Source organism: Bubalus kerabau, chromosome 2 (assembly GCF_029407905.1).
Source record: "Bubalus kerabau isolate K-KA32 ecotype Philippines breed swamp buffalo chromosome 2, PCC_UOA_SB_1v2, whole genome shotgun sequence".
Classification (NCBI taxonomy): domain Eukaryota; kingdom Metazoa; phylum Chordata; class Mammalia; order Artiodactyla; family Bovidae; genus Bubalus; species Bubalus kerabau.
In genome coordinates, this window is record NC_073625.1 from 184724782 (window position 1) to 184751726 (window position 26945).

The 26945-nt window shown below is 37.3% G+C and overlaps 1 protein-coding gene across 1 annotated transcript in view; it reads left to right on the forward strand.

Moving 5' to 3' along the window:
- Positions 1 to 24226, forward strand: part of MRPL3 (mitochondrial ribosomal protein L3) — a 55825-nt gene extending 31599 nt beyond the window's left edge. The window contains exons 7-10 of the mRNA XM_055569695.1: positions 7080 to 7188; positions 9135 to 9212; positions 11384 to 11461; positions 23894 to 24226. Coding sequence (XP_055425670.1) covers positions 7080 to 7188; positions 9135 to 9212; positions 11384 to 11461; positions 23894 to 24046 — 418 coding nt within the window. The 3' untranslated portion in view covers positions 24047 to 24226. The remainder of the gene's footprint in view (positions 1 to 7079; positions 7189 to 9134; positions 9213 to 11383; positions 11462 to 23893) is intronic.
- The last annotated feature ends 2719 nt before the right edge of the window (positions 24227 to 26945 follow it).

Sequence of the window (26945 nt, forward strand, 5' to 3'; positions counted from 1 at the left end):
CTTTTTCTTTTTTTTTTAATATAAATTTATTTATTTTAACATGAGACTAATCATACCACCTGCCTCATAGCCTCCTAGTGTTAAGATTGAATGAAATAATGCACATAAGGCTCTTAGCTCAAGATCTGGGATGTAGTAAATGCTTGAAAGTATTGGCTGCTGTCAGTATTACTGTTTTTTCATTTGTTTCAAATTTTTTTTTTTGGTTTCAAAATTTTAAAGGAAAAATCTATGTTTTCCTCAATAGGAAATATCTTTTAAAATTAATTAACTACATTAAGTTATTTAGAATTCAATTGTGGTATTTTCTAATACATCAAGTTATGGCCTCTTAAACTGTTTTGTATACCCAAGTAGTAACCTTACAAAGCACTCTAGGTAGTTTTAAGAATACATAATACCTGCCACATCTAGAATTTACAGTGTAATGAGGATGCCCTTGAAATAACTCCATGCTTCTCTGATATGCTACTTTATTTTTGCTTTACTCTGTTTATCAGGAGGCAGTGTGACCTGGGTTGAAAGCATAACCAGATGCTTTCATTTACCAGGGATTTAACCTTGGGCAAGTGCCTTAACTTCTCTGGATACATTTCATTATCTTTAGCATAAAGGTTTAGGATTAAATGGTTTCTAAGTTTCTTTTTTTTTTTTTTTAATGTGGGTTTTGTTTTTGTTTTTTTTTTTAATTTTTTATTTAGTTTTTTGTTTTAATACAGTTGGTTGACAATATTATGTTAGTTTCAGGTGTACAGCAAAGTGATTGAGTTATATATATATATACATCTTTTTCATATTCTTTTTCATTATGACTTATCACAATATACTGAATATAGTTCCCTGTACTATATGGTGGGACTTTGTTGATTATCTGTTGTGTATATAGTAGTTTGTATCTGCTAATCCTGAACTCCTAATTTATCCCTCTCCTACCCTTTTCCCCTTTGGTGACTGTAAGTTTCTGTTGTGTATCTATGAGTCTATTTCTGTTTTTTAAATAAGTTCATTTGTATCTTTTTTTTTTAGATTCTACATATTTCTAAGTTCCTTTCAGTTATATAAATCTGTTTCCAAAAAATGATCCCTCAATTTTCCAAGTGGCATAATTCACTGTTTTCTATATTAATGAAATAATTAATGAAGTAATACTCAGAAAACTGTTTTGTCTTTTCATGATGTTACAGAATTATTTGAGTTTTCTGTTTTGAGAAGAGCAGACTGAACTTAGGACAGCAAACATGGTGTCTGGGTTTAATTAGGACAGCCAGAAAATGCTCCCTTCTATAAAAGGGCCCAAAAGAATCCCTGCACATTTGGCTCTTTGTCCTACTGAATGAGGGGCTTCCCTGGTGGCTCAGATGGTAAAGGATCTGCCTGCAATGCAGGAGACGCAGGTTCAATACCTGTGTCAGGAAGATCCCTGGAGAAGGAATGGCAACCCACTCTAGTATTCTTGCCTGGAGAATCCCATGGACAGAGGAGCCTGGCAGGATACAGTCCATAGGGTCACAAAAGAGTCAGACACAACTTAGCAACTTAAACAACAAATATTGTATGATCTAGATTTAATGTCAGAAAGCTGTAAGCAGTGCACACTTAGCAGTCAGTTGTTGATAAAAATATTCACAGACATTGATAGTTTATAGTTTTATAGTTTTTATTGATAGTTTATAGCTTTATAGTTTTTTGACAGAAACAGAATACCTCCTGTTCAGGTCAGGCTGTCACGAATTCATCCTGGAGAGTAACAGCCAAACAGATCTTCCATGCTAGCTTTTACCTTGTGTGTGATGAAATGCAAAGCACCTGAAACATTCCACGATGACTTACTGTGTGCTCAGGAGCTTTTTACGTCTCTGATTGAATAGGGTTAGACAAGAACACTGCATTGGGTAGAAACTGACTTCAGACATTTACAGGGGTCTTCAGTGGCCAGGGCAAAACTTGGTGAAATTCCTTCAAAATTCCTCAGACAACTCAGAATGGATGGACTTGAGAGTACTCCTCACCTATAGACCTTACTTTATCCTCATATACAAGTGTATCCCGAACCATGCAATCAAAGGCAGTTACCCACTAAGTAGGGAAATATTTGATGAGTGTGTATTAAATCTTTATATCTGCTGGTAGACATTTAAGTGTTTGTCAGAGTATGACAGAGAAATTAAATTCATAGTAGTAATCTCTGGAGATTTATGGAATACAGTTAGAAACACTAAATTATGCATTCTCTTCTGCAAGGTTCTTAACAGTCAGACCTTCACACCCTTCCTCCCCTTTTCTTAATACAGTCTTCTTAAACTTCTATTAAAAAGCCCATTATATATAGCATTTGGAAACTATAGGACCAAATCAAGGAAATAATTATTTCTTCCAGACACAGTTAAAGCCAGTAACAGGGTTACTCTGAGTTCTCAAGATAGGGTGCTACTTTCAGATGCTGCACAATCCCTGTGCTTCATGAACTTAAAGTTCAGTGAGGAGAAACACTGAGAAACAGGACAGTGAAGTCTAAATTTAAATCGTATCTCTGAGGTTTTTTGAAATTTTGTTTTAGCAAGTATGAATGCTGTAAATAAAGTACGCATTTTATGTTTACCTAATTTTCACATATGTTTCACTAGATTTGGACCTTAACATTGTGTTCTTAGCTGATTTGAATTTTCCTTTATTTCATTTATTCTGCTGTCATTAACTAAAAATGGCAGCAAAAAAGGGGTGGGTGAGATTAAAGCATATTATGTATTTTATATCCCTAGTAAGATGAAGGTTTTATTTTATGCGACCTGTGAAAATCCTATGTTGGAACTGTGCATGGGTATACTAAGTGTATATTCCTTTATTTCCTGCTTTTGTATTGTTTTTGTTCTCCAGTTGGGTGACAACTGAGAGAAACAAAGGAATAGACACCTGTTCTGCACCCCCACCCCCCACCCCAGAGCAACAGGTGCCTTTTGTTCTCTATGGTCTCAATTCAGCCAGTGATTTGTCACATCATGTGTGTCTTATCCTTTTGTTTAAAGATTATTTATTGAAGAGACTCCCATTGTATGCAGTATAACAACATGATGTGTTCTAGAACTAGATTGAAAAACAGTCTGTAATTAGCTGACAGTAATTAACACTTTCAGGATACCACTTTGATTTTGTAATCATCTGCTGGTAAAATGAGCTAAATTATCTTCTGAAATTTACCCAGAATGGTTTTTTTACCAGTGCACACTTGCATGCTCTCTCTGTAAGCAGGAGCTGAATCAGTTTGAGAACTCAGAAGGTACCAACAAACTTTCTACCAAGAATGACCACTGTTAGTATTTTGAAACCATGCTCACTTTAGATTTGGCATTGCCACTCCCTTCCCTTTTTTTCTTTAAAGTGTTATTTGCTGAACAGTATCATAAGGTCAAATGACTTTTTAGGTACTATTCCATTTTTAAATTGCAAAGAATTTATTTTTCAAACACATTCTAAAATTCAGTGTTAAGTTTCTGAAACAAAACTGCAGTGAAATATTTTATTATTTACTTCCTAGATGCTAATCTTACAAAGTTTATGGTGACTTTCAGTGAATATGGAAATTCATTAAATTCCTACTTTACCTCTTTGATCAAGGATAAGCATTATTTTGAGTTCTTGAGGCCAAAAAGAATTACATACAGGCATGCCTTGGATATTTTACAGTTCAGTTCCAGACCACTGTGGTAAAGCAAGTCAAACAAATTTTTTCGTTTCCTAGTGCATGTAGTAGAAGGCAATGGCACCCCACTCCAGTACTCTTGCCTGGAAAATCCCATGGACGGAGGAGTCTGGTAGGCTGCAGTCCATGAGGTCGCTACGAGTTGGACACAGCTGAGCAACTTCACTTTCACTTTTCACTTTCATGCATTGGAGAAGGAAATGGCAACCACTCCAGTGTTCTTGCCTGGAGAATCCCAGAGACGAGGGAGCCTGATGCACTGCCGTCTGTGGGGTCGCACAGAGTCGGACACAACTGAAGCAACTTAGCAGCAGCAGTGCATGTAGACAGAGAAGGCATTGACAACCCACTCCAGTACTCTTGCCTGGAAGATCCCATAGGCAGAGGAGCCTGGTGGGCTGCAGTCCATGGGGTCGCGAAGAGTCGTACATGACTGAGCGACTTCACTTTCACTTTTCACTTTCATGCATTGGAGAAGGAAATGGCAACCCACTCCAGTGTTCTTGCCTGGAGAATCCCAGGGACAGGGGAGCTTGGTGGGCTGCTGTCTGTGGGGTTGCACAGAGTCAGACATGACTGAAGCGACTTAGCAACAGCAGCAGTGCATGTAGAAGTTATGTTTACACTGTATCATAGTCTGTTAAGTGTGCAATAGCTTTATGTCTAAAAAAAAAAAAACAATTTATGTGCCTTAATTTAAAAATACTTCTGGCTTAAAAGAAACTGTCATCTGATTACACAGGGTTGCCACAAACCTTTCAAATTGTAAAATCCACAGCATATGTGGAGCACAATAAAACAAGGTATGCTGGTCAGTGTATACCACAAGTGATGTGTTAGTTGATTAATGTGAAAAAAAGCTACATTTAAATTATTCATATACAAATAGCTTTGACCTGTGATTTGATAATATTTAGCTGTTATATCCTATACATATTCATATTGTTTTTATGTTGATATCATCTTGATTTGTCTAAAACAAGTCGTCTTAGTCAGGTGGGCTTATTTACTTCAATCCATTAATCTCTGATGATTATTTATTTAGTGATGGCTTTGTTAAATTAAGGGAACATAACATTAAAAAAATGTTGACATATTAATATCTAATGAAAGGTAGAGAAATTGTTTTTATCTTCAGTTCAGTTCAGTCACTCAGTCGTGTCCGACTCTTTGTGACCCCATAAATCGCAGCACGCCAGGCCTCCCTGTCCATCACCAACTCCCGGAGTTCACTCAGACTCATGTCCATTGAGTCAGTGATGCCATCCAGCCATCTCATCCTCTGTCGTCCCCTTCTCCTCCTGCCCCCAATCCCTCCCAGCATCAGAGTCTTTTTCCAATGAGTCAACTCTTCACATGAGGTGGCCAAAGTACTGGAGTTTCAGCTTTAGCATCATTCCTTCCAAAGAAATCCCAGGGCTGATCTCCTTCAGAATGGACTGGTTGGATCTCCTTGCAGTCCAAGGGACTCTCAAGAGTCTTCTCCAACACCACAGTTCAAAAGCATCAATTCTACTGCGCTCAGCCTTCTTCACAGTCCAGCTCTCACATCCATATATGACCACAGGAAAAACCATAGCCTTGACTAGACAGACCTTTGTGCAAAGTAATGTCTCTGCTTTTGAATATGCTATCTAGGTTGGACATAACTTTTCTTCCAAGGAGTAAGCGTCTTTTAATTTCATGGCTGCAGTCACTACCTGCAGTGATTTTGGAGCCCAAAAAAATAAAGTCTGACACTGTTTCCACTGTTTCCCTATCTATTTGTCATGAAGTGATGGGACTGGATGCTATGATCTTCGTTTTCTGAATGTTGAGCTTTAAGCCAACTTTTCACTCTCCTCTTTCACTTGCATCAAGAGGCTTTTTAGTTCCTCTTCACTTTCTGCCATAAGGGTGGTGTCATCTGCATATCTGAGGTTATTGATATTTCTCCCGGCAGTCTTCATTTCAGCTTGTGTTTTTTCCAGTCCAGCGTTTCTCATGATGTACTCTGCATATAATTTAAATAAGCAGGGTGACAATATACAGCCCTGACGTACTCCTTTTCCTATTTGGAACCAGTCTGTTGTTCCATGTCCAGTTCTAACTGTTGCTTCCTGACCTGCATACAGATTTCTCAAGGGGCAGGTCAGGTGGTCTGATATTCCCATCTCTTTCAGAATTTCCCACAGTTTATTGTGATCCACACAATATGCCTGATAGAGTCTTACAACTCATTCTAGGCATTTCTTTGTACCAATCGTCCGCATATATTTAACAATCAGAGACAAACTTTAATACTGTTTGAACCTTAGTATTGTTTCTGTCTACATTGCATGATGTTTCTCTAGTTAGCAGAATTTGAAAATAGAATGGTTTTGTTTAAAAATTGAAATATTAAGACTTTTAAGAAATTGTTCGTGTCTGACTTTATTTCTCCATTGGCTTCTGATTCAGACCTTGAAACCAAGATCCAACTTCTCATCTTGCTGAGCATTTAGGGCATTATTAATATTTTATTTCATGTTATATTGTATATACCTGCCTAGAGTTTTAAAACACAATAGCCTGAAACAATAAGCATTTATTACCTCACAGTTTCTGTGATCATGACTCCCAGTACAGCTTAGCTGGGTGCCTCTGGCTTAGAGTGTCTCACGAAGCTGCAGCCGACTCATCACTCAAGACTGCAGTCATCTCTGAGTTCAACGTGGGGATAATTGCCTACAAGCTCATTAATGTGGCCACTGGTGAGCATCAGGCCCACAGTTGTTGGCTACAGAGGTCTTTGCTGCATGACTCTCAATAGGATAGCTTATGTTATGGCACCTGGCTTCTTTCAGAGCTGAGAGCGCAGAGATGAAGCCAGTCTCTTTGTAATGTAGAGTCAGAGGTGATGTTTATCAGTTCTGCCATAGTTTATTGCTTAGAGATGAGTTGCTGGTCTACACAGACTCAAGGGGAGGTGATTGATCATACAGGGGCATGCATACTGGGGGGTAGGGGATTTTTGTTTGTTTGTTTTGCTTTTTTAACTTTTATTGGAGTACAGTTGCTTTATAGGAGGTGGGGATCTTAATGATTGCCTACTGCATCTCTTGCAAGTACCTTGAACTTCTAAAATGTCCCACTTTTACTGTGTCGTTGCATAGGATTAGGATGATAGAACTTCTGCTTAACTTGCTGTTGTCTTACGATCTTTATATAGAATGAGACTCCAGGAAGTGGTGCAATCAGGAGAAAGATAAAGGCATGTTCATTTGCAGTTTTGCTTATATGGCCTTTTCTAGTTATTTAGATAAGGAACTTCGCTGAAACTCTAAAATACTATCAAAGTATGCAGTTGGGGATATTTTACCTCTCTTCATTACGTAAATTGTAACCGATTTATCTTGCTCAGTATTGGTAAAGGTTTTCAAGGTGTCATGAAAAGATGGGGATTTAAAGGCCAGCCGGCTACTCACGGTCAAACAAAAACCCACAGGAGGCCTGGAGCTATTTCAACTGGTGTAAGTATAAGATAGTGATCCTCTTTTTAGTGGTGAAGATTCAGCTTTTGTGCATATGGTGCTATTGGTCTGTCTTTAGGATCAAGTCACATAATTTGAATCTTATTTCAGTTGGGTGCTAGTAAAAGTCACACTTCTATGGGTTCTGGCCTTTTTCACTTTCCAAAGCCATACACGAATTATCTGGTTATATCCTGTGTACTTACAGCCAATGTTCTCAGTACTGTCTGCCTACTTTCTTTCCCATCTCTGCCTCCCATGCTAAACTCTGAAGTCCACTATGATCAGGGATCAGAGTGCCCTTCCATCTGGCTTCACTGGTTCCTTAACAGATTTGTTTCTGCCTTAAAAGAGACCATTGGTAAAAGTTGTCAAGGACAATATAATGATAAAGGGGAAAGTAGTAGAGAAAGAAATGAGAAATAGACAATAGGGGCATAGGAAGGAGAGAAGGAGTTTTCTATTACTAATTCAGCCCTAGTGAACACCTCTCCCAAAGGTATAGCCTGAAGAACCTGGGGGAATGTTACTCTTTGGAGCATCAGAGGATGCAAAGTCAATTCTGAAGCTCGATAATGTATTCTACGTTTTATAAGAGAGATACAGTTTAAAAACACTCCTGAGTTAATTTCTCACCTAGCAGATTGTGCTGTCAAGCTGTTTAATTTTTTCCACTCTCTTGGCAAGGAAGTTCTCTCATCCATTGCTAATGGAAATATAAAAGATTGTATTCTTTATGGGGGGAAATGTGGTGATATCTAACAAACTACCCACGTATTTGCTTTTGACACAGCAATCCTACTTCTCAGAGTTTACCCTAAAGATATTCTCCCCAAAATATAAAGATGCATTTGTACAAAATTAGTCATTGTAACATTATTTGTTATTTATAAGCATAAATGTTCATACCTGGGAGTTGGGATGAGTTCGCAGCTGAAAAACAAACAGCAAGGTCATTGTGAAACAATGACATGATTTCCAGGATGTAACAAATGCACACGTTACCTGCTTGTTTTTGCAAAAAGAAGGATGAAAAAGATAAACCAGAAACTAATAAGATTGATTGCCTACTAAGGATGAGTTAAGAGCCCAGTAGTGGCAGGAGTGACACTGAAGATATACTTTTTTATTACACTTTTTACTTTGGAACCATGTTAATGTTTTACATATTCAAAGTAAAATAAAAACGGGTGGAGGGATCCATAATGAAATATAAGAAAATAAACCTATTTCAGATGAGTAACAGACCCTCACTAAAATGGAGGTCTAGAGTGGACTAACTCAAGTAATTTGTGAACACAGTTGTTGGCTCTATACCCAGAATCTAAACTTAAAATGTTCTGTGTGCAAGTATTGAGTTCTAATTTTGTTTTTTGAAGTAGTGTTAATTAGCCATTCTGAGATAATTTTCTGTGAACTGTAGGATTGACCAGATGAATAAATATATTGATAATGGAAGCCAAGTTTCTCACTGTTAGAGATAACTGAGTCTGTCCTTCAGTCACTCTGCAGAAAGATAATAACATCAGAAGCAGGAGTGGGAGAGTAGGACCATTCCAGCTGCAGTGGATGGATGGAGTTCAAGTCAGTTATTATAGAAGATTGATGAGAACAGGCCAGGCAGTCCACATTTTTTCTCTGAATGATATTGAGATGTGTTTGTATGTCCTTCTAAACACCTTGTTTGCTGCTCTCTTGTTACTGAAGTTTTCTCCTAAAGATGTTCTCCGTCTGTGCTTTTATTGTTCTAATCTAATTTAGAAAGGGAATTTTCTAGAGGTAAATGTGACTAAGTCCGTGTTTAGTTTTTTACTGGGGCCTAGCAAAATGGGGGGAGGGTATGGAAAATTTTTATGACATTTCTTACTTGCATTTTGGTTAGATTGTTACTGTTGGAAATTGAGAGGCATTACTTGAAAAGTGCTAATTTGGGTTCTCTTCTTTAGGATGTTGCCAGAGTCTGGCCTGGAACTAAAATGCCTGGACAGTTGGGGAATGTGGATAGGACAGCATTTGGACTAAAAGTAAGTTTCTGGAGCGACTCTTTTTAGGAATAAATTAATGCCTAAATGCAAATGCAACAGTATATGTATTTAACATGTGTCAGTGTATGGTTTTACAATTATTGAGGGGTGGGGCTACATGAGCTGTGTGTATGTGTGCATGCATTGGAGTTGCTATCATATGTATTCATTTAACATCCAAGCCTTGGAAAATGCCCTCATTAAAAAGAAAAGGTTAATTATATATTATTTGACTTGAAAATTTCCGCAAGGTGTTATGTGAAAAAATAAATATTCAGAACATTATGTGTAATACTCTTATAATAAACATAAGCTCCCTATGTACATGTTGCCACACCATGTAAACACAGAATAGATGGTTATATACCAGATTATTTTTTATTAAATGTCAAATGTGTGGGTGGATGTGGGTGAGGAAAAGAAGAGAGGGAGACAATAGAGACAATCAAAATAGGAAAAAAAGTACTAAAAAAGCATTGTGTTATACATCCATTGTAAAATAATTATATATTTAAAAGAGGGGAGTTAAATTCACTCTCTTTGAACTTGAGGAATATATGTAATATCTAAGTGAAAATGAGTTGTAGATAATAGGTGGCATATAATTATATTTTTATTAAAACAACTAATCTGTGTATATGTGTGAAACACATAGAAAGTACATGAAGAAAATAAGACATTCAAAAGAACCACCTCCGAAGATAATCTTTGGTAACATTTTGGTGCACATTCTTTCATTCTTATTCTAGATATATGTTATTTATAAATTTTAATCAGCAGAACTTTTTAAAATTTTATATAATTAAAAATAATAAATTTTTAAATTTATATAATTATTTTTCCTCTTCTATTAATTTTATATATGCCAGTTCAGTTCAGTCTCTCAGTCGTGTCCAATTCTTTGTGACCCCATGAACTGCAGCATGCCAGGCTTCCCTGTCCATCACCAACTCCCAGAGCTTACTCAAACTTATGTCTATCGAGTTGGTGATGCCATCCAACCATCTCATCCTCTGTCATCCCCTTCTCTTCCCACCTTCATCTTTCCCAGCATCAGGGTCTTTTCCAATGAGTCAGTTCTTCACATCAGGTGGCCAAAATATTGGAGTTTCAGCTTCAGCATCAGTCCTTCCAATGAGTATTCAGGACTGATTCCTGTAAGATTGACTGATTTGATCTCCTTGCAGTCCAAGGGACTCTCAAGAGTCTTCTCCAACACCACAGTTCAGAAGCATCAATTCTTCGGCACTCAGCTTTCTTTATAATCCAAGTCTCACATCCATACATAACTACTAGAAAAACCATAGCTTTGACTAAATGGACCTTTGTCGACAAATCTGCTTTTTAATATGCTGTCTAGGTTGGTCATAGCTTTTCTTCCAAGGAGCAAGCATCTTTTAATTTCATGGCTGCAGTCACCATCTGCAGTGATTTTGGAGCCCAGGGAAATAGTCTCACTATTTCCATTGTTTCCCCATCTATTTACCATGAAGTGATTGGACCAGATGCCATGATCTTCGTTTTCTGAATGTTGAGTTTTAAGTCAACTTTTTCACTCTTCTCTTTACACAGACATCTATTTGTATCTACTGTGTGTATTTTCTTTTCATGTGTGCATATGTGTGACAGGAGAGATTTCAGTTTCCCTAGTATTTAACATTTACCCATGAGGTGTAGGTCAAACTGGATTTTCCCCCAAACCTTTTCTCAGTACTATTTCTTGATCATTCTCACTTGTATAAATGTTTTCCCCACATTTGTTTGAAGGCCTGTTTGAAGGCCATCTGCTTAGCACACTTTTTTAAAAAATTAGACCCAGAGAGATGGTGGCTTCCTAGTTTCTAGTTGCAAGCTCATATTAACTAAAAATAAACTTGAATTTCCACTTGTTACTCTTAATGGTGCCAGCAGAATATTGAGATATCCTAGTAGTCTTGATTGTTCAGTCACATTTATACTTAAAATGAGAGTTTTCTACCACTTACATCAGACATGTGTTGTGGTATTACAACACAAGTCATCCATAGGATTTGAAATTTTTATTCTCATTCAGTATTTTGAGTTGCTAACATGATTATGACTCCAGGCTACTTATAGCCTCAGCTTTTGTATTAATGTAAGTGTATTCTCATACTTTCAACTCTTAAAGTTTGATTTTATTTCTACTTTAGGTGTGGCGAATAAACACAAAACACAATATAATCTATGTCAATGGTTCTGTCCCTGGACACAGAAATTGCTTAGTAAAGGTATGTGTAACGGTCTTTATTTTCTCTTGTTCAGAGATGTGGATGTGTGCCATGAGTTCTCTTCTCACCCATATGTGACTTGAAAATAAGTTGCTATTTCCCCACATGTTCTTTGATAATTTTTCTACTTATGTAGGAGCACCTGAGTGAGAAAATTGCATAAAATAACCTATAGGTTATGTCTCTAAAACCATAAGCCCACACAAAGGGTAGGTCTAAGAGGCTCTTTAGAAATACAAAAAGGTTATTAGCAAAACTACTTATTAAAAATACCAATATATCTCCATCCTTCCAAAAACTTTTTCATTTTTAAAGAGTACTTTGACATGGGAACTGGAATTATGTGAGGTGAAAGTTAAATGAGAGTCAACAGGAAAGGTGGTTTGAAGTGGACATTTTGAGAGATTTATTATTATTAGCATTGCTCTGTCTTTTCCTTGAAAATGCATTTTTGTGTTCAAACATGAAGATAAGAAAACATGTTGTATGAGATAGACTTGAAAAAAATTCTTAAGCTCTTAGAGACATTTTTTCCCATCAAATAAAAACAAAATAAATATTCAACCTGGGATTTAAGTCAACATAATACAAAATGAGAGATAACTTTTGAATTTTGAATTGTCCATTCTGAAAAGTGAACTTGTAGTAGAAGTGTATCAGCAGCTCCCAGAAATAGGCTCTTCATTATTCTAACAAGAACAACAGAATAGGCTGAAACTTAAATCCTAGATTTTTCCAGTCAGGTCAAGTAGGTTGCATTACTAGCATAAAGTACCGAATTTGTTTCAGTCTTCAGTTCAGTTCAGTGGCTCAGTCGTGTCCGACTCTTTGCGACCCCATGAATCGCAGCACGCCAGGCCTCCCTGTCCATCACCAACTCCTAGAGTTTACTCAGACTCACATCCATCAAGTCAGTGATGCCATCCAGCCATCTCATCCTCTGTCGTCCCCTTCTCCTCTTGCCCCCAATCCCTCCCAGCATCAGACTCTTTTCCAATGAGTCAACTCTTCGCATGAGGTGGCCAAAGTACTGGAGTTTCAGCTTTAGCATCATTTCTTCCAAAGAAATCCCAGGGCTGATCTCCTTCAGAATGGACTGGTTGGATCTCCTTGCAGTTCAAGGGACTCTCAAGAGTCTTCTCCAACACCACAGTTCAAAAGCATCAATTCTTTGGCGCTCAGCTTTCTTCACAGTCCAAGTCTCACATCCATACATGACTACTGGAAAAACCATAGCCTTGAGTAGATGGACGTTTGTTGGCAAAGTAATGTCTCTGCTTTTGAATATGCTATCTAGGTTGGTCATAACTTTTCTTGCAAGGAGTGAGCGTCTTTTAATTTCATGGCTTCAGTCACCATCAGTCTTACAGTAATTAAAATTCACTTTCTGACTTACCTGGTGGCTCAGATGGTAAAGAATCCACCTGCAATGCAGGCGCCCTGGGTTTGATCCCTGGGTTGGAAAGATCCCTGGAGGAGGGCATGGCAACCCACTCCAGAATTCTTGCCTAGAGAATCCCATGGACGGAGGAGCCTGGTAGGCTGCAGTCCATACGGTCACAAAGAGTTGGGCACGACTAAGTGACTAACACTTTCACTTTTCTGGAACTCTTCACTTCTTTGATTGAATTCTCATTTTTTTTTAAGGGAAAAAAATACATTTGATTAATTATTGCAAGATTTGGGCAGGTTTTTGTTTTTTGTTTTGTTTTGGTTTTGGTTTTCAGGTTTTTAGGTTTAGGTGTTTCCAAGCTCCAGGTCACCCAAGTCATACTGGTACTGGAAGCCAGCAGATTATCACTGTGCTTCTCCTAACATTTTGGCCTCAGAATTCAATGCATTCCTTTCTCCAGATTTTGTTACATCATTTTAAATCACAACCTAATAAAAGAGAAAAAAAGGAAAATGACTATTTTTCATAATAAATTATACTAGATAGCAGATGACATTTTAAACATTGCCAAATCCTCCTTTTCTCTCCATTTGCTGTATACAGTTCTAGGCTAGCTTCCAGCTAAGAACTGCTCAGGTTTACCTCACTATTGTCCTTGACACCAACAGGGATGAATAGGTCAACTACCTTGAAATACCATATGTACAGGGTTCAGATCTGGTTGTTATAAACAGTTTACAATCAACAACACTTACTATTTAGATTTTCCATGCACTTCAACAAAGATTGCTTCCAAAAACTCAGTCCACTTAATGACTGGTGGCTTGCTATCACTGAAGATGTTCAGAAAGTACACTGAAGGCAATTCCAAAAGAGGAATCCAAATACATTTTGAGAAACTGTACCATCAGAGAAATGTCTGGCCACTTTGAAGTGTTAACACACTAGTAAATATATTTCCAACAAACAGATTTTGATAAAAAAACTCATCTTGAAAAAAGTCTTTGAAATATGCTATCCTTTAACTGTCTTTATATTAAAGTGTGGGTTTAGGGGAGTGTTTTGTGGGTTTGTGCTTTAAATGTCAGAGGTTTGGTAAATCTTCTGAAACTATTCACCCCACTTTGTCCATTCTTCCCAATGATTCCATAGCAGGTGAATAAGCCCCTTGTCCTTGGGGGTCTAGGCTCTTCTTGCTGGACAGGCAGCCACATCAATTTACTCACTCCACGGGAGCTTTTGGCTCCATCAGAATACAGAGTACTAGGCTGCCAATAACTTTTTTTTTTCATTCTAAAGTTAGTAAGTGTCTTAGGGATAATAAAACCTGTTTAATCAATGTAAGCTTTTTGTTGTTGGAATTCACTAAATGTATTAAGTGAGCCTAAAGAACTGTTTTCTACAACATAATGTACTTACTATGCATGTGTACTTGTCCCTATATCCTGATTTATAATGTGAGTTTATTTTCAGTTTTTCCTGTTTCATGTGTGTGTTCTACCTCCAGCTTTCCTAAAAAGGATTTGAACTGGTTTGCCAATATACGTAAATATAAAAGAATGAAAGGAGAGTCCTGAAGGCAGGGAAATAATAAAGCCAGTGGTAAGATTCAGTACACAAAAACATGTACCAGCAACTTTGGCAAAAGATAGTGGAGTAGAGGGACCTTGAGTTCACCTCTTAGGAGCATACCAAAATCACAACTAACTGCTGACCAGCCATCAATTTAAAAAAAAAAAAAAAAAGACTGGAATCTCCCAAAAAAGTTACTCTACATCCAGTGGTATAAAGAAGAAACCACAATGAGATGGTAGAGTGTACATTTGTGATATAATCAAATCCTCTACCACCTGGCTACCCACAACCTGGAGAATGAGTATATCACAGAAGTTCTCCCACAGGAGTGAGTTCTGAACCTCCCCAGGCCTGACATCAGAAAGAGGAGCTCCCAGAGCATTTGGCTTTGAAGGCCAGCAGAGCTTGATAGCAGGAGCTCCACAGGACTGGGGGAAGCAGAGACCGTACTCTTGAAGAGAACATGCAAAATCTCATGTGCACCTGAAACCATGGCAAAAGCAGTCATTTCCTAGGAGCCTGGGTCAGACCTACCTTGTGGTCTTGGAGGATTTCCTAGAAGTTGTCAAGCAGCTGTGGTTCAACATGGGGATGTAAAAACCTGTGGCAGATATATTAGGGAGTATTCATCATGAACTCTCATTGGAGGCTGATGTCTTGCTTGGGTCATTAGTACAAAGACCTGGCCCCACCCAACAGCTTATAGGCTCCAGTGCTAGGACACCTGGAGGTCAAGCAACCAAGTGGGCAAAGACACAGCTGCATCCATCAACAGACAGGCTGCCTAAAGACTTCCTGAGCCCATAGCCACCTTTGGACACACCTCTTGATACAAGCCTACCCACCAGAGGGCCAAGAACCAGTTCTACCTATCAGTGAGCAGTCACCAACCGCTGTCCCTTCAAGAAGCCTGCACAAGCTTATAGAGCAGCCCCATCCAGCAGGGGACAGATACCAGAAACAAGAAAACTAAATCACACAGCCTGTGGAACTGAGTCTGCAAACAGATCAGATCGTCCACTGGGGACAACTGGTTCTGAGCCTTTGATGATGAGCTAGGAGTGTACTGCTGGGATACACAGGACATCCCATATAGAGGGCCACTTCTCCAAGATTGAGAAACCTAACTAACGTACCACACACAAAGAAATACAAGTAGAAATTTAGACAGAATGAGGCAACAGAGGAGTATGTTTCAGATGGAGGAACAAGATAAAACCCCAGAAGAACAACTAAGTGAAGTGAAGTTTAGGCATTGTATTCAAGGAGTTCAAAGTAATGATTAAAAGATTATCCAAGAACTTAGAAAAAGAATGGATATGCAGACCAAGTAGTTAGAAGTTTTTAACAGTCAGAAAACAAGCAAACAGAGATGAATAATGAGGACAGTTGAAGAGACCTTTGGGCTCACATCAGGCACACTAACATTCTTATTATTGGGATCATAGAAGAGAGAAAGGGCATGAGAAAATATTTGAAGAGGTAATAGCTAAAAATTTCCGTAACCTGGGAAAGGAAACAATTACCCAAGTCCAGGAAGTGAAGAAGGCAATGGCAACCCACTCCAGTACTCTTGCCTGGCAAATCCCATGGACAGAGGAGCCTGGTAGGCGGCAATCCATGGGGTCGCTAGGAGTCGGACACGACTGAGCAACTTCACTTTCACTTTTCACTTTCATGCATTGGAGAAGGAAATGGCAACCCACTCCAGTGTTCTTGCCTGGAGAATCCCGGGGATGGGGGAGCCTGGTGGGCTGCTGTCTCTGGGGTCGCACAGACTCGGACACGACTGAAGCAACTTAACAGCAGCAGTAGCAGCAGGAAGTGAAGAAAGTCTCATATAGGACTAACCCAAAGAGGGGCACACCAGGACACATAAGAATCAAATTGACAATAATTAAAGATAGAGAAAATATTAACAGCTACTAGGGAAAAACTATAACATACAAGTGAACTCCCATAAGACTGTCTGCTGATTTTTGAACAGAAATTCTGCAGGCCAGAAAAGAATGGCATGATACATTTAAAGTGATGAAAAAAATCTATGAACAAGGATACCCAGCAAGACTCTCATTCAGATTTGATGGAGAACTCAGAAGCTTTATAGACAAGCAAAAGATAAAGATTTCAACATCACCAAACCAGCTTTATAGCAGATACTAAAGGAAGTTCTCTAAGCAGAAAAGAAAAGGCCACAATTAGAAACAAGAAAATTATGAAATGGAAAAGCTCACTGATAAACAGTGAGCAGACATACAATAAAGGTAGGAAATCATCCACGCATACTAGTTGGGAGGTTAAAAGACAAAAGCAGTAAAATCATCTGTATCCACAATACACAGTTAAGGTATACATAAAACAATTAGATGTAAAATATGAAACCAAAAAACAGTAATCATGACGGGAGAAGAGTACTAATGTGGGGTATATAAAATGCAATTGAAATTACAAAATCAGCAACTTAATCATATGTATATAGCTGATGTACCAAAACCTCATGGCAATCACAAACCAAAAATATATAATATATATATACACAAATAGCTTTACCATCTGAGCTGTAGGACTTCTCCATAGCTCAGATGGTAAGAATCTGCCTGCAATTCAGGAGACCTGGGTTCAGTCTCTGCATCAGGAAAAACCCTTGGAGGAGGAAATGGCAACCCACTGCAGTATTCTTGCCTGGACAATTCCATGGACAAAGGAGCCTGGCAGGCTACAGTCCATGGAGTTGCAAAAGAGTTGGACATAACTAAGTGACTAACACATACACAAAAGTAAAAGGAACCCAAACATAACACTAAAGGTAATCATCAAATCATAAGATCAGAGAACAAAAGAAAGTGGTGTGGGGGAGACCTACAGAAGTCCACAACAGTTAACAAAATGACAATAAGAACATATATTGACAATTACCTTAAATGCAAGAGTACATCATGAGAAATGCTGGACTGGATGAAGCACAAGCTGGAATCAGGATTGCTGGGAGCAATATCAATAACCTCAGATATGCAGATGACACCACACTTATAGCAAAAAGTGAAGAACTAAAGAGCTTCTTGATGAAAGTGAAAGAGGATAGTGAAAAAGTTGGCTTAAAACTCAACATTCAGAAAACTAAGATCATGGCATCTAGTCCCATCACTTCATGGCAAATAGATGGGGAACCAAGGGAAATAGTGACAGACTTTATTTTGGGGGGCTTCAAAATCACTGCAGATGGTGACTGCAGCCATGAAATTAAAAGACACTTGCTCCTTGGAAGAAAATCTATGACCAACCTAGACAACATATTAAAAGGCAGAGACATGACTTTGCCAAGAAAGGTCTGTCTAGTCAAAGCTATGATTTTTCCAATAGTCATGTATGGATGTGAGAGTTGGACCATAAGGAAAGCTGAGTGCCGAAGAATTGATGCTTTTGAACTGTGGTGTTGGAGAAGACTCTTGAGAGTTCCTTGGACTTCAAGGAGATCCAACCAGTCCATCCTAAAGGAAATCAGTCCTGGATATTCATTGGAAAGACTGATGCTAAAGCTGAAACTCCAATATTTGGCCACCTGATGTGAAGAGACCCTGATGCTGGGAAAGATTGAAGGTGGGAGGAGAAGGGGATGACAGAGGATGAAATGGTTGGATGACATCACCAACTCAATGGACATGAGTTTGAGTAAGCCCCGGGAGTTAGTGATGGACAGGGATGCCTGGCATGCTGTAGTCCATGGGGTTGCAAAGAGTTGGACACAACTAAGTGACTGAATTGAACTGAAGGGGATTAATTGCTCCAATCAGAAGGCATAGACTGGCTAAATGGATACAGAAGCTAGACTTGTATATGTGTTGTCTAGAGGAGACCCACTTCAGTTCTAGAGACATACAAACTGAAAGCATTAGGATGGAAAAAGACATTCCATGCAAATGGAATTAAAAGGAAAGCTGGAGTAGCAATATTCATATCAGACCACTTTTAAAAATAAATGTTGAAAGAGACAAGGAAATTACATAATGATCAAGGAAAGAAAATGTAACAATTGTGAGTGTATACACACCCAACATGGGAGCACCGCAACAAGACAGATATTAATAGACATAAAAGTGGAAATTGACAGTAATACTAGTGGGGAACTTTAATGCCCCACTTACATCAATGGACAGATCATCCAGACAGAAAAATCACTAAGGAAACACAGGCCTTAAATGACACATTAGACCAGATGGAAATATATGTTTCAAGGGCACATGTACCATTCTATAGATTTGGTCGTGTGTTGGGTCACAAAGCAAGCCTTGGTAAATTTAAGAAAACTGAAATTGCATCAGGCATCTTTTCTGATCACAGTGCTATGAGATTAAAAAGCAACCAGGGAATTCCCTAGTGATCCAGTGGTTAGGACTCAGCACTTTCTCTTCTGAGGATGTGGATTCATTCTTTGGCCATGGAACTGATATACCACAAGCTGTTTGGTGCAGACAGTGAAAAAGAAAACAACCACAAGAAAAAAATCAAAAACATAAACATGTGAAAGCTAAACAATATGCTACTAAACAACCAATGGATCACTGAAGAAATAAAAAAAATACCTAGAGAAAAATGAAAATGAAATCATGATGACTGAAAACCTATTGAACAAAAGCAGTTCTAAGAAGGAAGTTTATAGCAGTACAAACTTGCCTTAGGAAATAAGAAAAATATCAACATAGCTTTATACCTAAAGCAACTAGAGAAAGAAAAACAATTGAAATCCACAGTTAGTAGAAAATAAGAAATCATGAAGATCAGGGCAGAAATAAATAGACACTAAAAACAAACAAAAAAAAATGTAGAAAAGATCAATGAAACTAAAAGCTGATACTTTAAAAAGATAAACAAAGTTGATAAACTTTTAGCTAGATTCATTATGGGGAAAAAAAGGAGAGGACCCAAATCAGAAATGAAAAAGCAGAAGTTAAAGCCTATACCACAGAAATACAAAAGATCATAAGAGGCTGCTACAAGCAAGTATTACAGAAGGAAATGGCAACCTGCTCGAGTATTCTGGCCTGGAGAATCCCGTGGACGAGGAGCCTGGTGTGCGTCCATGGGGTCGCAAGAATAGGACACGACTTAGTGACTAAACCACCACCACAAGCAAGTATATAACCATAAAATGGACAACCTGGAAGAAATGGACAAATTCTTTAGAAGATGCAGTCTCCCAAGACTAAGCAAGGAAGAAACAGAAAATATGAACAGACCAGTTACCAGTACTGAAATTGAAGCAGTAATTTTAAAACTTAACAGACAAAAGTCCAGGACCAGATAACTTCACAGAAAAATTGTATCAAACATTTAAAGAAGAGTTAACACCTATCCTTCTGAAGCAGTTTCAGAAAATTACAGAGGAACGAGCACTTCTGAACTCATTCTGTGAAGCTACCATCACCCTGGGTTTCCCAGGTGGTGCTAGCAGTAAAGAACCCACCTGCCAATGCAGGAGACGTGAGACTCAGGTTCAGTCCCTGGGTTGGGAAGATCCCCTGGAGAAGGGCATGGCAACCCACTCCAGTATTCTTGACTGGAGAATTCCATAGACAGAGGAGCCTGGCAGGCTACAAGTCCATAGGGTCACACAGAGTCAGACACAAGTGAAACAACTTAGCACACATGCACCATCACCCAGATATCAAAATCAAAGATAATTACAAAAAAAGAAAATTACAGGCCAATATCATTGATGATCATAGATGCAAAACTCCCCAATAAAATAAAATTTAAAAAATCTAGCCAGCTGAATCCAAAAATACATTAAAAGAATCATACATCCCAATCAATTGGGATTTATCCCAAGGATGTAATGATTTTTCAGTATCTGCAAATCAATTAATATTATACAGCACATTAACAAGTTGAAGAATAAAAACAATATGGTCATCTTAATACGTGCAGGAAAAGCTTTTGATAAAATTCAACATCCATTTACGGTAAAACTCTCCAGAAAGCAGCCATTGAGGGAACCTGCCTCAACATAATAAAGGCCATATATGACAAACCCACATCTAGCATCATAATCAACAGCAAAAAGCTGAAAGCATTTCCTCTAAGATCAGGCAGAAGACAAGTACCCACTCTTGCCACTTCTATTCAACATAGTTTTGGAACTTCTGGCCACAGCAATCAGAAGAAAAACAATCCAGATTGCAAAAGAAGTAGTAAAATTATCACTGTTTGCAGATGAAATGAGACTGTACATAGAAAATCCTGAAGATGCTATCAGAAAACTACTAGATCTCATCAATGAATTTAGTAAAATTGCAGGATACAAAATTAATACACAGAAGTCTGTTGTACTTCTTTACACTAACAATAAAAATCATGATAAAATTATGGAAATAATCCCATTTACCATCACATCAAAAAGAATAAAATATTTAGGAACAAATCTACTAAAGGAGGCAAAATACCTATACTCAGAAAACTGAGATACTGATGAAGAAAATTGAAGAAGACACAAACAGATGAAAAGATATACCGTGTTCTTGGATTGGAGGTATCAACATTATTAAAATGATCATACTGACCAAGGCAATCTATAGACTTAATGTATTCACTATGAAATTTACATTGACATTTTGCATAGAACTAGATAAGAAATTTTAAATTTTGTATGGAAACACAAAATCCAGGATAGGCAAATTCAATCTTGAGAAAGAAGTACAGAGCTGAAGGAATCAGGTTCCCTGACTTTATACTACAAAGTTACAGTAATCCAAACAGTTTGGTACTGGCACAAAGACAGACATATAGATCAATGGAATAGAATAGAAAGCCCCAAAATAAAGCCACACACCTATGGTCAGCTAACCTACATAAAAAAGGCAATAATATACAATGGAGAAAGATAGTCTTCTCAATAAGTAGTGCTGGTAAAATTGGACAACTGCATGTATAAGATTCGAACATTCTCTAACACCATTTACAAAAATGAATTGGATTAAAGATCTAAAAATAATATGGGATGCTATAAACTTCTACAGGAAAACAGGCAGAACACTCTGACATAAATCACAGCAATATCTTTTTTGATCCATCGCATAGAGTAATGGATATACAAAAATTAACAAATGGAACCTAATGAAACTTAAAAGCTTTTCACAACAAAGGAAACCATAAACAAAGTGGGAAAACAACCTGTAGAATGGGAGAAAATATTTGCAAATGATGCTACCAACAGAGAATAATTTCCAAAATATATAAACAGCTCATACAGCTCAACTTCAAAAAAACAAACAACCCAAATAACAGGCAAAAGATCTAAGCAGGCATTTCTCCAAAGAAGACATACAGATAGCTAAAAGGCATATGAGAAAGAAAAAAAAAAGCTCAATCTTGCTAATTAGTAGGGAAATGCAAATCAAAACTATAGTGGGGAAGTCACCTCATACCAGTCAGAATGACCATCATTAAAATGTCTATCAGTAATAAATGCTGGAGTTGGTATGGAGATGAGGGAACCCTCCTACACTGTTGGTGGGAATGTAAATTGGTGCAGCTACTGTAGGAAATAGTATGGAAATTCCTTAAACTAAAAATCTGAGTTACCATATAGCCCAGCAGTCTGACTCCTGGATGTATAACCAGAGAAAATGATAATTCAAAGGAGTAAACGTTTGCCATTGTTCATCACAACCCTATTTACAGTAGCTAAGACATGGAAACAACCTAAATGTACATCGAAAGAGATATAAAGAATCCATGGTACATTTATACAGTGGAAAATTGTGTGTGCGTGTGTGTGCGTGCACTCACTCAGTCATATCTAACTAATTCTGTGCAACCCCATGGACTATAACCCACCAGGCTCCTCTGTCCATTGAGTTTTCCTGGCAAAAATACTGGAGTGAGTTGCCATTTCCTACTCCAGGGGATCTTCCCAATCCTGGGATCGAGTGTGTGTCTCCTGCATTGACAGGATTCTTTACTACTGCATCACCTGGGAAGCCCACGGTGGAATATTACTCAGCTATAAAAAAGAAAATGCCATTTGCAGCAACATGGATGAACCTAGAGATTACCATACTAAGTCAAAGAGAAATATCATATGTCACTGATATGTGGCATCTAAAAAAAATAATATAAATGAACTTATTTACAAAAACAGAAATAGACTCACAAACATAGAACACAAACTTGTGGTTAACAAAGGGGAAAAGAATAGGAGAGGAATAAATTTGTAGTTTGGAATTAGCAGATGCAGACTACTATATATCAAAATAGATAACCAACAAGGATTTACTGTATGGCAAAGGGAAGTATACTCAATATCTTGCAGTATATTACCACAGAAAGTTTTGTTGTTCTCTTTATTGTGTATTTGCTTGGGTTTTCTTTTATAAATTCTGAGAGAGTTTAATTGGTAAGAATATCTTTTTTTTCCAAGTTAAAGTTGAACCCAGATTAGTGAATTAGAAAAAAAATTAAAACAAGTGTTTCCTTTTAGGCAACTGACTGATAATTTCTAACAATTTTAATGAGAGAAATAAATATAGATTTTTTTTGTACTTTGCTATTCCTAGCAGCTGTGTACTAACATCAACCAAATTACTCATTTCTTATTGCCAAAATGTCTTATTTTAATCTGTGTGTATAATTAACATGTAATTTTTTTTATTTATCCCTGAACGGAGGTTGTGGAATGAGTCAGAAGCTTTAAAGAATCCAATAATACTTTCCAAAAATATAACAACATTTTAGATCATATCAATATCTATGTTATTCCTCAGTTTATGAATTCACAAATGTAATTAAAATATTTTTAGAATATAAAGATTAGTTAATAGAGCTAATTTAGAGACTCTGGGGTTATTATTGTTTTTTGTTAAATACTACTCCTCTATTATCCTTAGCTACTCAGAGAGAACACTACTTGTTAAATATATGCTAATTTCCTTAATAAAACTTGTTATTTGGGGTTATGTGTTAGAATTAAGACTAACAAAAGTACTAGATAAATTTTATTTTCTTTGAGCTCAAAAAATTCTATGGTAGAATATAGAATAATAACATTGGGTTGGCAAAAAAGTTGGTTCAGTTCAGTTTTTTTCCATAAGATAGTTCTAATAGCATTTGTGTGCGTTTGTGCTCAGTCACTTCAGTTGTGTCTGACTCTGCAATCCTATGGACTGTAGCCCACCAGGCTCCTCTATCCATGGAATTCTCATGAGGTAGTTGATTAACTTGAGGAAGTCTATGTTTCTGTCATTGGATTAGTTAAGTTTATTGGAATAAATATATATATACGTATATATAAAGTAAGAGGAACTCAGTGTGTAACAACTATATTATTCACATTAGAAAATATAGAAACCAAAAACAAAGAAAAAATAAACAAAATGCAAGAACAGATATTCTAGGATTATAAATAAGTAAACCAGACTATCTTTAAATAACTTATTAATAAGATCTTTGCTTCCCCCACCCCCCCCCAGATCAAAGATTCTGTACTGCCTGCATATAAGGATTTCTGTAAAAATCTACCATTTCCAACATATTTCCCTGATGAGGATGAAAAGGAGCTACCAGAAGATTTGTATGATGAAGAAGTCTGTCAGCCTGGAGCACCTTCTATTACGTTTGCTTGACTTCATTGGACATGAGAGAACCCCACATATGCTGTGAATTCTGATGAGCCAGAACAGTAATATAACCAGGAATTATGGGGTTTTTTCCTTAGTCACAACATACCACATAACCACATGGTTCTCTTTTACCGTGTATTTCTCAAATTATCTTAAATGTTTATAAATTTAATTTCTACTAAAGATTTGTCTGTCTTTGTGAAAGGGGGTTGTGGAACAGTGTCAAGTCATATGGAGACTAGATAACTTATCTAGATTAAAGAAAAAAGAAAACCGTTTCTTGAGCCTCCAAAACAGAGAAAATTCAAATCTTTATCTAAATTATAGAAATGTTTATGTTATAGTTAAAGGCCTGACACATAATAAAATCACAAATTATGGGTCTTACATATTACACTTGTGTTGGGAGGTATAGTTATTTTTTAGCTTGATCACTGAACTATAACTTTTTTTTTTTTTTTTTTGGCTGTGTCTCACAGCATACAGTGGTTAAGACTCTGCACTGAATCACCAGGGAAGTCTTGTAATCATTTTTCCTTGATGCCTTCCAAAAGGGATTTGAAACAACCTGGGTGTGCATTCAACAAACTTATTAACCACCTATTACTCAAAATGTTAATAATAGCTCCTGGGTTTTTCTTCATTGTATGAAATGAAAATATTTACTAATGGCTACTTGTGACAGATAATTAAGCCTAACAGTGTTGGTATCATGCTCATGTTCAGTTGTTCAGTCATGGCAGTCTCTTTGCAATTTCATGGACTGTAGCCTGCCAGGCTCCTCTGCCTATGGAATTTTCCAGGCAAGGATACTGAAGTGGGTTACCATTTCCTGTTCCAGAGGATATTCCCAACCCAGAGATAAAACCTGAGTCTCTTGCATCTCCTGCATTGGCAAGCAGATTCTTTACCTCTGAGCCATGCTCTGGGCCAGTGTAAGTATAAGCAAGCCTTACTTAACTACTGGATTCCTCTGGACTAGATTCCTGAGGATACACAGAATTTTAACTTTTTAAACTTCAGGTGTCTTCTAAGACTTGATTCACATAGCCACCCAAAAGACTCACTAACCACAGTATTACACATTTTAATAACAAATTCATTAGTTATCAGGAAATCACACAAAGACCTACCAGTATTTTGGGGTCCACATTGCATTTCTCATTCTTAATTTTAAATCCAGCTAAAGCCACGTCTCTCTTAAAGTTTTCATTTATACTTCATCTCGTTTTATTAACGATTTGTGGTAGTTGACATATCCATGTGTTAAAATAGTAAAGTAAGGAGAAAGCATGTAGGATTATATAAATTAGTATAAGTGGGGGTTGAGAAGGAATGGTGCCAATATAATACAGTTGAGCAGGCTGTGGTCTCAGTTGAGCAGAGGTGTTATATGGCTCTGAGCTTCCTGGATAGCAAAGTAAAACAAACAACGTTGATTTGTTTCATGTTTCTCTTTAATTTCGATGTCCTCACGAGGAGTAATTTTAAACTGCAGTAAATCTTGTTTAACGTTATTTTTTATTAAAAATAATTTATCAAACTAGAAATTTCTGAACTTGTTAAAAATAAACATATTCAAGGGTAAAATATTAGACACATTGTTGTCAGAGATCAAGTAAGGCTATCCTTTACTACTTCTAGGCAACAGTGGTTTTGGAGATCTTAGCCAATGCAGTAAAACAAGAAAGAGTAGTGATACAGATACAGGGAAATGAGAATAAATCTCATTTGTAAGAAATATGATCTACCTAGAAGATTTAAGACAGTCAACTGATAAGCTGTCAGAACAAATGAAGACAGTTCTGGTGACTAAATACAGCATCAATATACAAACATGGACAGAGGAGCCTAATGGAGTACAGTCCATGGGTCGCAAAGAGTCAGACATGACTGAGTGACTAACATACTTTATACAAACATAGATCAGCAATATTAGGAAGTTCTGTGGTATGGAAGTGAATACCATCCACAGCAGCAATTTTTTAAAAAGTTACATATTCTGAGGTCTTACTGGAGAACTAAAAATGTAATTGAAGAACATGAAAGAAACCACGATGGTCCTCTCTATTATTTAAGTTATGAATGAGGAGATGTAATATTGTAAAGAATTTAGCCTAATCCTATTTTTAAAATCTCAATATGACTTACCATAGAACTATTCAAACTGATTGTAAAAATGGAATTAATGCATAAATGTAAGAATAACCAAAACTTAAAATGGTACCCATTCGTTAGGTTTGCCCCATTGTTTATTTAGGGATTATTTATACCTATTTAATTTTGAAATTCAGAATATTGTGTACATCAGTTCACTCCTTTAATTAAGTGCATTTGACCAAAAGATTTTAGTAAACTTATAGATGTGTCAAGGTTGCTGATGAAATGATGGGAAGTAGTTGTTAACCTACAAGACAGATGAACAGTTATTGCTGGAGAACATAAAATCTTGTTTCTGAGTAAGGTATTTGCTGAGGTTTGTATCAGGAGTCCCCAACCTCTTCTGAATGAAAAACTGTTTAATTTCAGAAGCCATTGATGGGGGAAATAATTACTCAGGAAAGATGCTTTATGCAGTGCAGGAAACGAATCATATCATCTGAAAGTAACCAGATGACAGAAGAAGGGCAGGATGTGTGGCCTTTTGAAGAAGGCAGGAAATCCTCTACACCAGAGAACCTGCCCCAGACCCATCATCATCTTTGACCAGAGTTTATGTTACCCAGTCCAACCCAGCAAACCAGGAGATGAGTTGTTGGGGCAAGGAAAACCAGCAGACCAAGAAGATGGTAGGCTCATGTCCCAAAAAAGCAATGTTGCCTAAATTAGGATTCAAGTTTCTTTTATACTAAAAGGGTAGGGAGTAAAGTCAAATACCCCCCTGGTTCTGATCAGACTCTTG